The following is a 14,891-nucleotide window of genomic DNA, read 5'->3' on the forward strand; positions in this document are numbered from 1 at the left end:
CAAATTAAGTCTACGTTCTTAGCAAAAAGGGTTCTTTGGCTTGTAACAATACTGGAAGCATCTACAGCACATTTTCCATCAATCTGAAGAACCGTTTCAGGATTGCCAAGTTGAACAGCTGCCCATCCTGTGCGTCTGATGCCGTTGCTTCATCTGCCTTGATTGGGTGCCCACTGCTCGCCAACCTTCTGGACCGGTTTGACCACCACGGAGCTTCTCCCTGTTCAAGCTGGACAAACCTCACCTGCATGAACTGACCCTCCTGACGACGCTGCTGCTGCACAGACTCTTTAATCGGAGCCGTTGCTTCACAGTTTTTCTGTGTTTTAATATTTTATCCTAACGTTAAAACCTTATTCTCTGTTCGTGGTTCTGTTACGTTATTGTTTCCTATCTGGTGTCGACCAGAGGAGGATGGGTTCCCCTTTAAGTCTTGGTTCCTCTCAGTGTTCTATCTCTCGCGTTTAGGGAGCTCTTCTTGCCACTGTCGCCTTTGGCGACGCTCATGGGGGCTCGGACCTGGATTCTTTCTGTAAAGCTGCTTTGAGACCACCTCTGTTGTAAAAGGTGCTACATGAATAAACTTTGAATTAACAAAGAACCCTTTAAGCATGGTTCTGGTGCTGATTCTGATTCTAATTCCAAATCTCATTAGGACTCTGATCCTGATTCTTATTTGGATTCTCATTAAGATTGTGATCCCGGTCCAGGTTTTGATTCTAATTCCAATTCTCATTAGGACTATGGTCCTGGTCCTGATTCTGACCCTGGTTGTGATAGTGAGGCCCAACCCCATTTCACCCCTCACCCCTACCCCTCCGCCCTTAGCCCTCTGTTTTGTGCATTCACGTCTAGGTGTAGTGTGTTCCGATTCTCGTTGAGATGGAGGGGTGCGGTGAAGCGTTGGGGCTGGTAGCTAGCTAGCTAACTTAGCCATTCCACCTTAAATAGTCCGGCAGTTCTGACGCCTGAAGGGCCAGAATGTAACTGCTGCACCATTTAAGGTGGAACAGGAAAATTCAAACAGGAACCTGGTGAATATCTGACTTCATCTTCATATCACTGAAGAATTAGGGGGGGTGGTAATAAATAACTGCCCCCCTCTTTGAAGGCGTATGATCCCTAAATGTAACTAAAGCCCAGCAGTGAGGAGCTGAACTTTCCCCTCCTCTGCTGTCCCTGCAGACGGGCAGGGTCGCCTACAGAGCGGCGCTGGTAGCTGATAATGAAGTGATGCTCTTTTATCTGAGGGTCTCATTTCAGAGGGAAGATCTCAACCACTGCCCTGTAGCTCAGTAACAAGGGGAGACACTCGAAACCAAGGGGTAGGGGTAAAAAGAAACGGTACTGGGCCCAGGCCTCAGCAGACTTTAGCTGGGATGTTCTGTAAAAGTCATAAAGATCTGTATGAAGAGGTTCTCAGGGAAACATCTGCTCTTCCAGCTCACGTTCAGACAGACTGTTAAATCATTAGTTTTCTGCTCTGGACTGTAAGTTTAGAGTCTTCATCTGTGACCTGGAGGACCTTTTATCAGTAAATCCTCCTCTTTTTCTTCTATTTCGAAACATTTTTAGAAGGTACTACGAAAACAAAACAAATTTTCTTCAGGAAAGTTCAAAGCCGTCGTGTTCAGCCAAGCTTCTGCTCCACGGCAGAGTCAGAAACGTTAAGGTGAAGATGAAAGTTGTCTGAACAGATCCTCACTATCAAACCCCAAAATCTGAAAGCTGAAGTTCTGCAGGAGTCAGGCTGGAGCTGCAGAGCTGCTCTGAGGCTGGAAGGCATTTGGCTCGCTCTGTGTTTGGATGCAGAAACAGAAGGAACAGATCAGGAGAAAAATAGGGCAACGCGCTCAACTGAGACGAGCAGCCCCTGTGCAGAACTCAGGCTTAACCCCCTCATCTCCAACACCTACAGAGAACCCCACAGAACATCTGCTGATCGACCTAAAGTGCTGAGTGCTTACAGTTATGTCCTGGATGAACATCTAACAGTTCATATTGGACGTTTTAATATAAATGGACTTTTTGATCTTCTGTTCTGTTAAAAATCAATAATCTCACCAAAACACTGATTTGAACTCAGTGATCTATCTATCTATCTGTCTGTCTGTCTGTCTGTCTGTCTGTCTGTCTGTCTGTCTGTCTGTCTGTCTGTCTGTCCGTCCGTCCGTCCGTCCGTCCGTCCGTCCGTCTATTTGTGTCTGTCTGTCTGTCTATTTGTCTCTATCTATCTGTCTGTCTATCTGTCTATCTGTGTCTGTCTCTCTCTATTTGTGTGTCTGTCTGTCTGTCTGTCTGTCTGTCTGTCCGTCTATTTGTGTCTGTCTGTCTGTCTGTCTATTTGTCTCTATCTATCTGTCTGTCTGTCTGTCTGTCTGTCTGTCCGTCTATTTGTGTCTGTCTGTCTGTCTATTTGTCTCTATCTATCTGTCTGTCTATCTGTCTATCTGTGTCTGTCTCTCTCTATTTGTGTGTCTATCTGTGTCTGTCTCTCTCTATTTGTGTGTCTATCTGTCTGTCTGTCTGTCTGTCTGTCTGTCTGTCCGTCTATTTGTGTCTGTCTGTCTGTCTGTCTATTTGTCTCTATCTATCTATCTGTCTGTCTGTCTGTCTGTCTGTCTGTCCGTCTATTTGTGTCTGTCTGTCTGTCTATTTGTCTCTATCTATCTGTCTGTCTATCTGTCTATCTGTGTCTGTCTCTCTCTATTTGTGTGTCTATCTGTCTGTCTCTGTCTGTTTGTGTGTCTATCTGTCGCTCTGTCTGTCTGTTTGTGTCTGTCTGTCTGCCTGTCTCTGTCTATTTGTGTATCTATGTATCCATCTGTCTGTCTGTTTAAATGTCTGTCTGTCTGTCTGTCTGTCTGTCTGTCTGTCTGTCTGTCTGTCTGTCTGTCCTTCACTCATATACTGATATTGGATGTTAGAGTGATTGTTGTTGTGAAGATTCGTTCATGAAGATGATGATAAACAAACAGCTTCACAAAACAGGCTGGAGTGTCTAACAGTGAACGGACACATAGTAGCCACCAATTAGCCTGATATAATTTGCATAACGCTAATGTCCATGTAGAGTGCTTTAAAGAGAAAGCAGACACCGAGGTAAACGACATCAGGTGTTGTTCACTCACCTGTAATTATTCACTCCTTTGGTTTTATGGCAGCAAAACAAGACATGTTCAGGCAGGTGAGGAGCAGGAGCGACGCGGTTAAAAGCGTTTATATTCACTGCAGGACACTGACGAGCTAAACACTTCAGCTGGTAAGAGATCCACCCAATTTTTAACCTTAGAAATGTAACCAAACTGTTGTTGCTGACATTACTGACAATGCTGAGACTAAAAAAAGAGCTTATCTCATACAAAAACATAAAAAATATTGGCACCTCTAAAAATTTCAAACCCTTCTGCTTGTAAAAAAACATGGCTCACTCCTCCAAAGGGTCTATCATAGTTATTTAGATTAGTAATCAAATGCAGGCTCTCTTCTTCTTCTTCTTCTTCTTCTTTCGGCTGCTCCCTTTAGGGGTCGCCACAGCGGATCATCTGCCTCCATCTTGCCCTATCCACTGCCTCCTCTACTTTCACACCAACCATCTCCATGTCCACCTTCACTACATCCATAAACCTTCTCTGAGGTCTACCTCTTCTCCTTCTACCCGGCAGCTCCATCTCCAACATTCTTTGCCCAATATATCCACTATTCCTCCTCAACACATGTCCAAACCATCTCAACCTGGCCTCTCTGGCTTCATCTCCAAACTGCTCCACCTTCACTGTCCCTCTGATCTGCTCATTTCTAATCTTGTCCATCCTGGTCACTCCCAATGAAAATCTCAGCATCTTCATCTCCACCACCTCCAGCTCAGCCTCCTGTCTTTTAGACAGAGCCACAGTCTCCAAACCAGACATCATAGCAGGACGCACTACTGTCTTGTAAACCTTCCCTTTCACTCTTGCTGCTGTCCTTCTGTCACACATCAGCCCTGACACCCGTCTCCACCCACTCCATCCTGCCTGCACCCTCTTCTTCACCTCTTTTCTACAGTACATCCAAAAACAGTCACTGGTTTGGTGCTGTGTAGCAGCTGTATTTTATCGTCCTGGTCAAATGTTTTAAAGTGATAAGAGGAAACTTAAGAACATGTGTGAGCTAACATGGCTTACTTGTTTGGACAGATTTATGACTTTATAGCAAAGTCTTGTGTGCATTTATGACATTGCAGTAGTGCCCACCAATCAGCTCTCAGTAGCAGTAATGCCCACCAATCAGCGCTCAGTAGCAGTAACACTAACCAATCAGCTCTCAGTAGCAGTAACACTAACCAATCAGCTCTCAGTAGCAGTAACACTAACCAATCAGCTCTCAGTAGCAGTAACGCTAACCAATCAGCTCTCAGTAGCAGTAACACTAACCAATCAGCTCTCAGTAGCAGTAACACTAACCAATCAGCGCTCAGTAGCAGTAACACTAACCAATCAGCTCTCAGTAGCAGTAATGCCCACCAATCAGCGCTCAGTAGCAGTAACGCCGACCAATCAGCTCTCAGTAGCAGTAACACTAACCAATCAGCTCTCAGTAGCAGTAACACTAACCAATCAGCTCTCAGTAGCAGTAACGCTAACCAATCAGCTCTCAGTAGCAGTAATGCCCACCAATCAGCGCTCAGTAGCAGTAACGCCGACCAATCAGCTCTCAGTAGCAGTAACGCTAACCGATCAGCTCTCAGTAGCAGTAACACTAACCAATCAGCTCTCAGTAGCAGTAACACTAACCAATCAGCTCTCAGTAGCAGTAACACTAACCAATCAGCTCTGAGTAGCAGTAACACTAACCAATCAGCTCTGAGTAGCAGTAACACTAACCAATCATCTCTCAGTAGCAGTAACACTAACCAATCAGCTCTCAGTAGCAGTAACACTAACCAATCAGCTCTCAGTAGCAGTAACGCTAACCAATCAGCTCTCAGTAGCAGTAACGCTAACCAATCAGCTCTCAGTAGCAGTAACGCTAACCAATCAGCTCTCAGTAGCAGTAACACTAACCAATCAGCTCTCAGTAGCAGTAACACTAACCAATCAGCTATCAGTAGCAGTAACACTAACCAATCAGCTCTCAGTAGCAGTAACACTAACCAATCAGCTCTCAGTAGCAGTAACACTAACCAATCAGCTCTCAGTAGCAGGTTAATTTTTCATTTTCACCTTTTAGCTACGTTCACCCTCTTTCACGGTGGACTTGCTCACATGTGCCCTCTGGTGTTTTGCTCCACTATAACAAACACGGTCCTCATTAGCGCCCGAGGTTAGCGTTAGCTAGCCAGCCGACTGAAACAGCTTCACAGCACCAAGCTGGATGAATCTTGGCCAGTTTTAGAGGATAAACGTCTCAGGTCTGAGTGAGTGAACTCTGACAGTGTGGAGCGACATGTTTTAGGTGATGAACTCAATCTGTCCAGTTTGTTTTTATCATAAATGTTTAATAAGCTTATTTACAAAAGACAGCATGCGGGATAGGAGGAGAAAGGGGCGGGGTTTGGACACCACGAGGCTCCTAATTTGAATAGTAATACATATTCATAAGTCTTCGCATTATTAATAAGGGTTAATGTTCAGGGACGCTTCTGTGCCGTTTTTATCAGTTTCCTGGGCACAAGAGCAATACATGAACACATTTACCCGCCCGGTTATTCGCTTATTCAACACGGTTATTCGCTTATTCAGCGCTTTGATTAACTGATTATTTTAGGCGACGTGTTCCAACATCGCAAATGCCTGTGTGTCATAGATGACTGGCTGACTGTGCTCAGTGGTCGTGATGGGAGGAGCAATAGAGGAATGACCCAAATGAACCATCTAGATCCAGGAGTGAGCTGAGAAAAGAAGGACGGAAGCTTCTCTTTGGACCTTTCCGTTCCACCTTAAACGGTGCAGCATGCATTTAAGGTGGAGCGGAAAATTCAAACAAGAAACTGGCGAATAGAGAGAGAGAGAGAGAGAGAGAGAGAGAGAGAGAGAAGGGAGAGAGAGAGAGAGAGAGAGAGAGAGAAGGGGGAGAGAGAGAGAGAGAGAAGGGAGAGAGGGAGAGAGAGAGAAGGGAGAGAGCGAGAGAGAGAAGGGAGAGAGAGAGAGAAGGGAGAGAGAGAGAGAGAGAAGGGAGAGAGAAGGGAGAGAGAGAGAAGGGAGAGAGGGAGAGAGAGAGAGAGAGAGAGAGAGAGAGAGAGAGAGAAGATCCATAAACCCGTTTAAATTGATACTTTTCTGTTTTATTTCCGGTCAGTTTTTTTTATCTCGGTCGTCTTCACTGAGTTTCGCTCCTCACTGCTGTGTTTACTCTGAAAGTTTACGACGGAAGTTCTGGACGTTTGGCTTTGGCTGAAGCGCTTCGTAGCCTGTTTTAAAACCGGGTCGAACCGGACCGGTGGTCAGTGAGGATGTCCGTGCTCGCTGGGCTGTGCCTGGTCAGCCTGCTGGACTTCACTCTGTGCTCGTGGCCGTGGCTGAAGCCGAACCAGGTGGATGAAGGTCAGACCAAAAGACCCAAACAGCCCCCCCACATCATCTTCATCCTCACTGATGACCAGGGATTTAATGATATAGGATACCACAGCACTGACCTCAGGACCCCCACACTGGACAGGCTGGCCGCAGAGGGGGTCCGGCTGGAGAACTACTATGTCCAGCCCCTCTGTACACCCTCCAGGAGCCAGCTCATCACGGGCAGGTAACTTCCATTGCAATCTGCTGCTTCTCAAAATATGCTATGCCTGCTGAAAAGACCAGTAAGGGTGGTCTGTGGTGGTCTACGCTGGTTTATGTTGGTCTAGTGCAGGGCTGGGCGATACACCAAAAAAGCAATATATTGCAATATTTCAAACATTTCCACGTTACACGATACACGATATACGTCATGAGAGTTTTTGTTTTTAAAAATATTTGGATTTTCATTACACTCTTAAAAAGGGTTCTCCAATCAGGCCCGTAGCCAGCATTGTGATGGGGGGGATCTTTTTCCCCCAAAAGTGGACTTCATTTGGCTCTCTACTCCAATGCCCCCTAAATACACAAGCACACTTCAAACCTTTTAATTTAGACATATTTTATTCATTATAAGTTTGTTGTGAGTCTGTTGTTGCTGTCCTTATTTGTTCGTCTGTTGCTCCCCACTGTTAACATAAATCTGATATAAATGTAACTGTTACTCAAACTTCCTACATCTGTGATGTGACTTCATTGTCTGTCTCTGTTGCTCACCTCAGTTGTCTGTTGCTTTGTTCCATTGTCTCTGTTGCTGCCCTCCATTGTCTGTCTCTGATGTCGCTGTCCTTTATTGCCTGTTTCTCTACTGTTGACATAAATAGATAAGAATTACTTCATGAGGTACACTATCGGTATGGTCATTAAAACTTAAACATGAATTAATAATGATATAAATTGAAGTGTTCCGTCTTATTCAAATCTTCCTACAACTGTGCTGGGACTTCATTGTCTCTCTCTGTTGCTCACCTAGGTCTGTTGTTGCTCTCCCTCCTCTGTATCTCTGTTGCTGTCTGTCTCTGTTGCTTTTCTGCATTGTCTGTCTATTTTTCCTCTCCATCTTTTGTATCTCGCCTTGTTTTTCTTTATTTTTTAATTGGGTCTTGCCTTCACTGTCTGTCTGTTTTTCCTCTCCTTTAGGGTCATTTTACGGGAAATCGGACACTTTGGAACTCAACCCACAGAGATTTTCATCAAACTTTGTGTGCCTTTTTAGTGGCGATGTAGAACCCCAGAACTGCATTTGCATGAATCTGCCACTAATATAAAGGGAGAAATGGACTAAGAATGTTTTAAGTAGGGCGGCACAGTGGTGTGGTGGGTAGCGCTATCACCTCACAGCGAGGAGGGCCTGGGTTCGATTCCCCGACCGGGCGGCCAGGGTCCTCTCTGTGTGGAGTTTGCATGTTCTCCCCGTGTCTGCGTGGGGTTCCTCCGGGTTCTCCGGTTTCCTCCCACAGTCCAAAGACATGCAGTCAGGCCAATTGGACATGCTAAATTACCCCTAGGTGTGAGTGACTGTCTGTCTGCCCTGCGATGGACTGGCGACCTGTCCAGGGTGTATCCTGCCTTCCGCCCGAAGACTGCTGGGATAGGCTCCAGCACCCTGACGGAGAAGCGGCTTAGAAAATGGATGGATGGATGTTTTAAGTAAGAGGGTAGGGCACTACACATTCAACCTTGATTATGTCAATTTAAATTACAAACAGATGGTTTTGATGCTGTTTGAAAGCTCTTTTCTGGCTCTACAGAGAACACAAACAACATTGAACTCAACAGTTAGGCCCTTTTTAGTGGCAAGGTAGAACTCCAAAACTGCATTTGCATGAATCTGGCACTAATATTTCAGAGGTTGTTCATGACATTGCAGGCTATGTGTGGAAAAGATACTGACCATTTTAAAATAGTTTTTTTTATATTCAGATTTTAGTATTTTAATATCTCATAATTTATACTCGGCTAACTGTTGAGTTCAATGTTGTTTGTGTACTCTGTAGAGCCAGAAAAGAGCTTTCAAACAGCATCAAAACCATCTGTTTGTAATTTAAATGGACATAATCAAGGTTGAATGTGTCGTGCCCTACCCTCTTACTTAAAACATTCTTAGTCCATTTCTCCCTTTATATTAGTGGCAGATTTATGCAAATGCAGTTCTGGGGTTCTACGTTGCCACTAAAAAGGCACACAAAGTTTGATTAAAATCTGTGTTGGTCGGGCCCCAAAGTGTCTGATTTCACATGAAATGACCCACCATTGTCTGTCCGGTGTTCTATCGATTTGTCCTACTTCGTCGAGACGTCGTACCGTAGCGTATATTTATAGATCGTATCTATCGATATGTGCTACCGTGTCGAAAAATAATACCGCCACTATTTTGTGATATTAGGGGTAGCACATATCGATAGGCTAAAAATAGTGTCAGATCCTCCTACCTGTATTAATATACAGTAGTAATAGTGTAAAGTATTACATTAATTAAAAGCAATAAACACTCACCATTAATTACACACTTTCTAACCAAGGTAGCAAGAATTGATGAGCCTTCCTACAAATTAGCTCAGAAAGCGATGTACGCATGCGCAGTAAATCGAAGTAGGACAGCTCGATGAGTAGCACAGTTCGACAGAACACCGGCACTGTTAACGCAGGGGAGTTGTAAGGAAATAGAAGCCCTGCACTCAGCAGCAGCAGTTTACCGATTTTGGGCCTTTTTTGAACAAGTCACCAATGTTTTGGGACAATGTTGCCGCCGATTTCTTCCGTTTTCGCTCCTTGTCTTCTTTTTTACCCATTTTCTCAAGTAACTTAATCCCCTGATTCGTATTCTTTCCACTAGCTAACAACAGAAATGGGGGAATTACCGCCACCTACTGGATTGGTGTAAAACAGTCTGAACAAAATGTGTAAAGAGAAACATTAACCATTTTTCTTACTCCTCACTTCTCTGAGTCTACTTTTCTTTTTTATTAGTCTGGATGTGATATTGTAAATTAAAATTTGATGTATATTCACCGGAGATTAACAATTCATTCATTGAATAGCCTACCTATCTTGAGGGGCATGTGTGTACGGGGGGAGGGGGCGGGGGGGAGGGGTCGAGGGGGGGGGGGGGGGTGAACGAACCCTTCGATCCCCCCTGGCTACGGGCCTGCCAATGGTTCTTTAGTAAAGAAAATGGTTCTATGTAGAACCATGAACACTCAAGGAACTTTTTGTATGATTGAAGGGTTCTTTGCATCATGAAGGGGGTCTTCAGGCTGATGGAGAATGTGCTGTAGATGTAGAGTTTGAAAAGGGTTCTGTATAGCACCAAAAAGGGTTCTTCTATTGTTCTGTTTTAAGCTTGATACAGTGGAGGAGCTCTTTTTGGTGCTGTAGATGGTACCACTGTATTGATGGAGAAAGTGCTGTGGATGGAACCACAAGAAGGTTCTATGTAGTACCATCTACAGGACATTGTCCATCAATCTGAAGACCCGTCATGAAAGATTCTTCAGATTGAATGTGTTATAGATGGTTCTATATAGAACCTTTTTGAAAAGTGTTCTATATGGCACCCAAAAAGGTTCTTCTGTTGTTATAAGCTTGACCTTGTAATAGTAGAAGAACACTGTTGGGTGCTATATAGAACCATTTTCAACTACAGACCCTTCTCCATCAATCTGAAGAAGCTTTGCGTGATGCAAAGAACCCTTCAATCAGGCAAAATATTCTTTGAGTGTTCATGGTTCTATATAGAACCATTTTCTTTACTAAAGAACCCCTGAAGAACCCTCTTTTTTAAGAGTGTGGTTTTATTTGAACAGACAAAATAGAACCTGTAGTGTCATAAATAAGACATGCTATAATAATAATGAACCTGAAGCTTTAGTGATTTTTACTGAATGTCTTACAAACTGTACTGCACTACATCCAATTAAAGAGGCCTAATTAGACTCATTTTGTATTGAAACATGTCGTCAGTCAGTGCTCATTAAGTAGTGACATCATCAATGATGATGTACTGACATTATCAGTGCTCAGAAAAGTGTATTGTGACATAATTTATCACGATAATGATAAAGTGCCATCATATTGCCCACCCCTAGCCTAGTCTAGACCAGCATACCAGCATCCAAAATCAACATACGGTGGTTTTGGTGGTGGGCAGTTGGTCACCCAGTGTGGTCATGCCGGTTGACCACCATGCCAGCAACAAGTGTGTCAGACACAGCAGCGCTGCTGGAGTCTTTGAACACCTGTGTCACTGCTGGGCTGAGAATAGTCCACCAACCATAAATATCCAGCCAGCAGCGTCCTGTGACCACTGATGAAGGACTACAGTCTGACCAACACAAACTGCAGCAGCAGATGAGCTGTCGTCGACCAGGTGGACCGACGAGGTAGGAGTGTCTAACAGAGTGGACAGTGAGTGGACACAGTGTTTAAAAACTCCAGCAGCACTGCTGTGTCTGATTCACTCGTGCCAGCACAACACACACCAACACACCACCACCACGTCAGTGTTACTGCAGTGCTGAGCATGATCCACCATCCACCATTCAAACAGTACCTGCTCTGTGAGGGTCCATGGGGGTCCTGACAGGGTAACAGAGTATCAGAGAAACAGATGGTCTACAGTCTGTAACTGTAGAACTACAGAGTGCAGCTATACAGTAAGTGGAGCTGATAAAGTGGACAGTGAGCGTAGAAACGAGGCGGTGGTCATGATGTTCTGGCTGATCGGTGTATTTTCTGAATTCCAGTCGTGTCTGATAGAACGCACACATGAGACAAATGACGTCAGATGTTCAACAAAGCTGAAGTTGGCGTCTTTTCCGAATTTCCCGTTAACACCTTAAACGGCACCGTGGTTATATTCCGGTGTCTGTACCTTTCTAACGAAAAGGTCAGGCAGCTGATTTTGCCAGGCCTGCTGGTCTAGTGGTAGCAAGCAACACTGAAGAGTTTTTCTACACTTTAAAAAGATGGTTCTTCAAGGATTCTTTAGTGAAGAAACTACAAGAACCCTTTGCATGTGTAAATGATTCTTTGCCTTGCAAAATTGTTCCTCACATTGTTGCAGAATGTGCTATAGATGGTTCTGTATAGCAGAAAAAGGGTTCTTTTAATGTCTTATGTCAAGCCTGTTACATTAGAAAACTATTTTTGGTGCTATATAGAACCTGTTTCATAAAGGTTCCATATAAAACCATATATAGCACATTCTCTGTCAATCTGAAGAACATTTTCAGGATGTGTGGTTCTGTATAGAAGAGCCAGAAGAGTGTGGTTCTTTATATAAGAGCTATAAACCCTTGAAGAAAGATCTTTTTTTAAGTGTGTATATATTATTCAGTTTTGTTTTTACTGTTTTCCACAATAATAATATTTCAGATTTACTCAAAAAATGTTTCTTATTAAAAGTGAAAGGTGTTAACCTAGAAAAAGATCCACCACCCAAATAGTACCTGCTCTGTGAGGGTCCATGGGGGTCCTGACCACTGAAGAACAGGGTAACAAAGTATCAGAGAAACAGATGGACTACAGTGTATATAAACTGTATGCAACTGTGGTGTAAATAAACTTGCCAGTTTGTAAAACATTTGTTAGATATAAGTGACTTTCACTAATGACCTGAGGTGTGTATGAATGGTTGGATGCATCTAAGTTGTCTTTGTCTGTGCAGGTATCAGATCCACACTGGTCTTCAGCACTCCATCATCAGGCCTCGGCAACCTAGCTGTCTTCCCAGGAACCTGGTGACTTTGCCACAACGGCTACAGGAGGCGGGTTACTCCACCCACATGGTGGGCAAGTGGCATCTGGGCTTCTACCGGAAAGACTGTCTACCGACACGCCGAGGTTTCAACACCTACTTTGGCTCCTTAACTGGAAGCGTGGATTATTATACCTATGGCTCCTGCGATGGCAAGTCTGTGTGTGGCTTTGACCTCCATGATGGTGAATCAGTGGCATGGGGGAGAGCCGGGAAATACTCCACTCACCTCTACACCCAGAGGGTGCGGAAAATCCTGGCCACACACCAGCCGGACCATCAGCCGCTCTTCATATTCGTATCTCTGCAGGCGGTTCACACACCTTTGAAACCACCCAAGTCCTACATCTACCCTTACAGATCCATGGGCAACGTTCCTCGCAGGAAATACGCCGCTATGGTGTCCATCGTGGATGAAGCCGTGCATAACATCACCTACGCCCTTCGTAAGTATGGCTACTACCGCAACAGCATCATAATCTTCTCCACTGATAACGGAGCCCAGCCATTTACAGGGGGCAGCAATTGGCCTCTGCGAGGGCGCAAAGGCACCTACTGGGAAGGAGGAATCCGGGCTGTGGGATTCGTCCACAGCCCCTTATTACGGTACAAACGGAGGGTAAGCAAGGCTCTACTCCACATCACTGACTGGTACCCAACCTTGGTACGGCTTGCTGGAGGCAACACCTCCCAGGACCACGGGCTTGACGGGTACGATATCTGGCCTGTGCTTAGTGAGAACAAAGAATCTCCCCGGATGGAGATTTTACACAATATTGACCCTCTCCACCGGCGAGGACTCGGATCCTGGCAAGCAGGTCAAGGTCTGTGGGACACGGCTGTGCAAGCAGCTGTCAGAGTTGGAGACTGGAAGCTTCTGACAGGTGACCCAGGCCACGGAGACTGGGTTCCTCCCCAGGTTTTGACCAATTTCCCCGGTGGCTGGTGGAACCTGGAGCGCGGAACTGGAGAAGGGAAGAAATCTGTGTGGCTCTTCAACATCACGGCTGACCCCTGTGAGAGGAATGACCTGGCTGAGCAGAGGCCTGGTGTGGTCAGGAAACTGCTGGCACGCCTGGTGTCCTACAACCGGACGGCCATACCTGTCTGCTACCCGCCAGACGACCCTCGTGCCAACCCCGATGTAAACGGTGGAGCTTGGGTACCCTGGGTGGGCGATGAGGAGCAGGAGGACAACTGGAATGGCGTTTATTACAAGAGGGGGAGGAACCGCAAGAGGAAAAAGTGCAGGCTCTGCAAAATACGATCCTTCTTCAAGAAGTTAAATTCGAGGATCATGTCGAACAGGATATGAGGCACTGACGTATCCGCCTGGATATTGTTTAGCACCAAAAATTTACAAACCGGCACGGGATCTGCGGTTAGCTAACTGTGCACGGTGCAGTAGAACCATCCGGTGGGATGGCTAAGTGATATAGATATTCACTGATTAGTTTTAAGCTTATTTACACTTGTCTTAAAAATAAAGAGGATCAGTGGGTGATGCCATATAATAAACACTTTTGGTTCCCTAAAGAACCTTTTAAAAGAGAGATGTTTGTATAGTTGTGAAGTTCAAAAATCCTCCAAGTAATGTAAAGGTTCCTGGCCGAGTCATTAAATTGCCACACTCTTAGCTAAATTGGTTCTATATGGTATCAGAAATAGGTTCTGTGACTGGTAGCCATAGCAGAACCCTTACTGGTGATAAATAGAACAGTTCTCTCTGTCATAGAGAAGAATAATTTAAAATGGCTCAGTCAAGCCTTAGTAAGGGGTTTGCTATTGCTATAAGTCATAGAACCTTTTGTGGTACCACGCAGAGCCGTTTTTGCTCAGACCAATTGAAGGGTACCAAAATTATTTCTGTGTCTTGTAACAATATCAGAACCCTAACTGAACCATTTTATATAGTTCTTTAAGGAACATATCAAACCATGCAGAGAACTTTTAAAGCATTGTCACAGCGCTATAAATAATGACTGCCTTTACTAAAGAACCCGTGAATGCCTTTAGGAAGGGTGTATAGAGCCTTTACACGACATGAAGGTTTAAAGGGTTCTTTTTTAAACATGGTTGTTGTTTTTTTAGGGAACCAAAAGTGGTTCTTCTGTGCCATCACTCAAAGAACCCTTTCTAGCGCCTACATCCCAGTGATGACAACTGTGACATACACAGATCAGGCACAACATTCTGACCACCTCCTCGTTTCTACGCTCACTGTCCACTTTATCAGCTCCACTTACTGTATAGCTGCACTCTGTAGTTCTACAGTTACAGACTGTAGTCCATCTGTTTCTCTGATACTCTGTTACCCTGTTCTTCAGTGGTCAGGACCCCCATGGACCCTCACAGAGCAGGTACTGTTTGGGTGGTGGGTCATTCTCAGCACTGCAGTAACACTGACGTGGTGGTGGTGTGTTAGTGTGTGTTGTGCTGGTCTGAGTGGATCAGACACAGCAGTGCTGCTGGAGTTTTTTAACACCTCAGTGTCGCTGCTGGACTGAGAATAGTCCACCAAACAAAAATATCCAGCCAGCAGCGTCCTGTGGGCAGAGTCCTGTGGGCAGCGTCCTGTGGGCAGCGTCCTGTGACCA

General features: G+C 44.9%; 1 protein-coding gene across 1 annotated transcript; it reads left to right on the forward strand.

The window, feature by feature from the left end:
• The first annotated feature begins 6,192 nt into the window (after window positions 1–6,192).
• arsib (arylsulfatase family, member Ib) lies at window positions 6,193–14,573 on the forward strand. Its single transcript, XM_017719576.2, has 2 exons — window positions 6,193–6,723; window positions 12,205–14,573. The coding sequence occupies exons 1-2, from the start codon at window positions 6,434–6,436 to the stop codon at window positions 13,607–13,609; spliced, it is 1,695 nt and encodes a 564-aa protein (XP_017575065.1). The 5' UTR covers window positions 6,193–6,433; the 3' UTR covers window positions 13,610–14,573.
• Window positions 14,574–14,891: the final 318 nt, after the last annotated feature.

Source organism: Pygocentrus nattereri, chromosome 16, assembly GCF_015220715.1.
Source record: "Pygocentrus nattereri isolate fPygNat1 chromosome 16, fPygNat1.pri, whole genome shotgun sequence".
Taxonomy (NCBI): domain Eukaryota; kingdom Metazoa; phylum Chordata; class Actinopteri; order Characiformes; family Serrasalmidae; genus Pygocentrus; species Pygocentrus nattereri.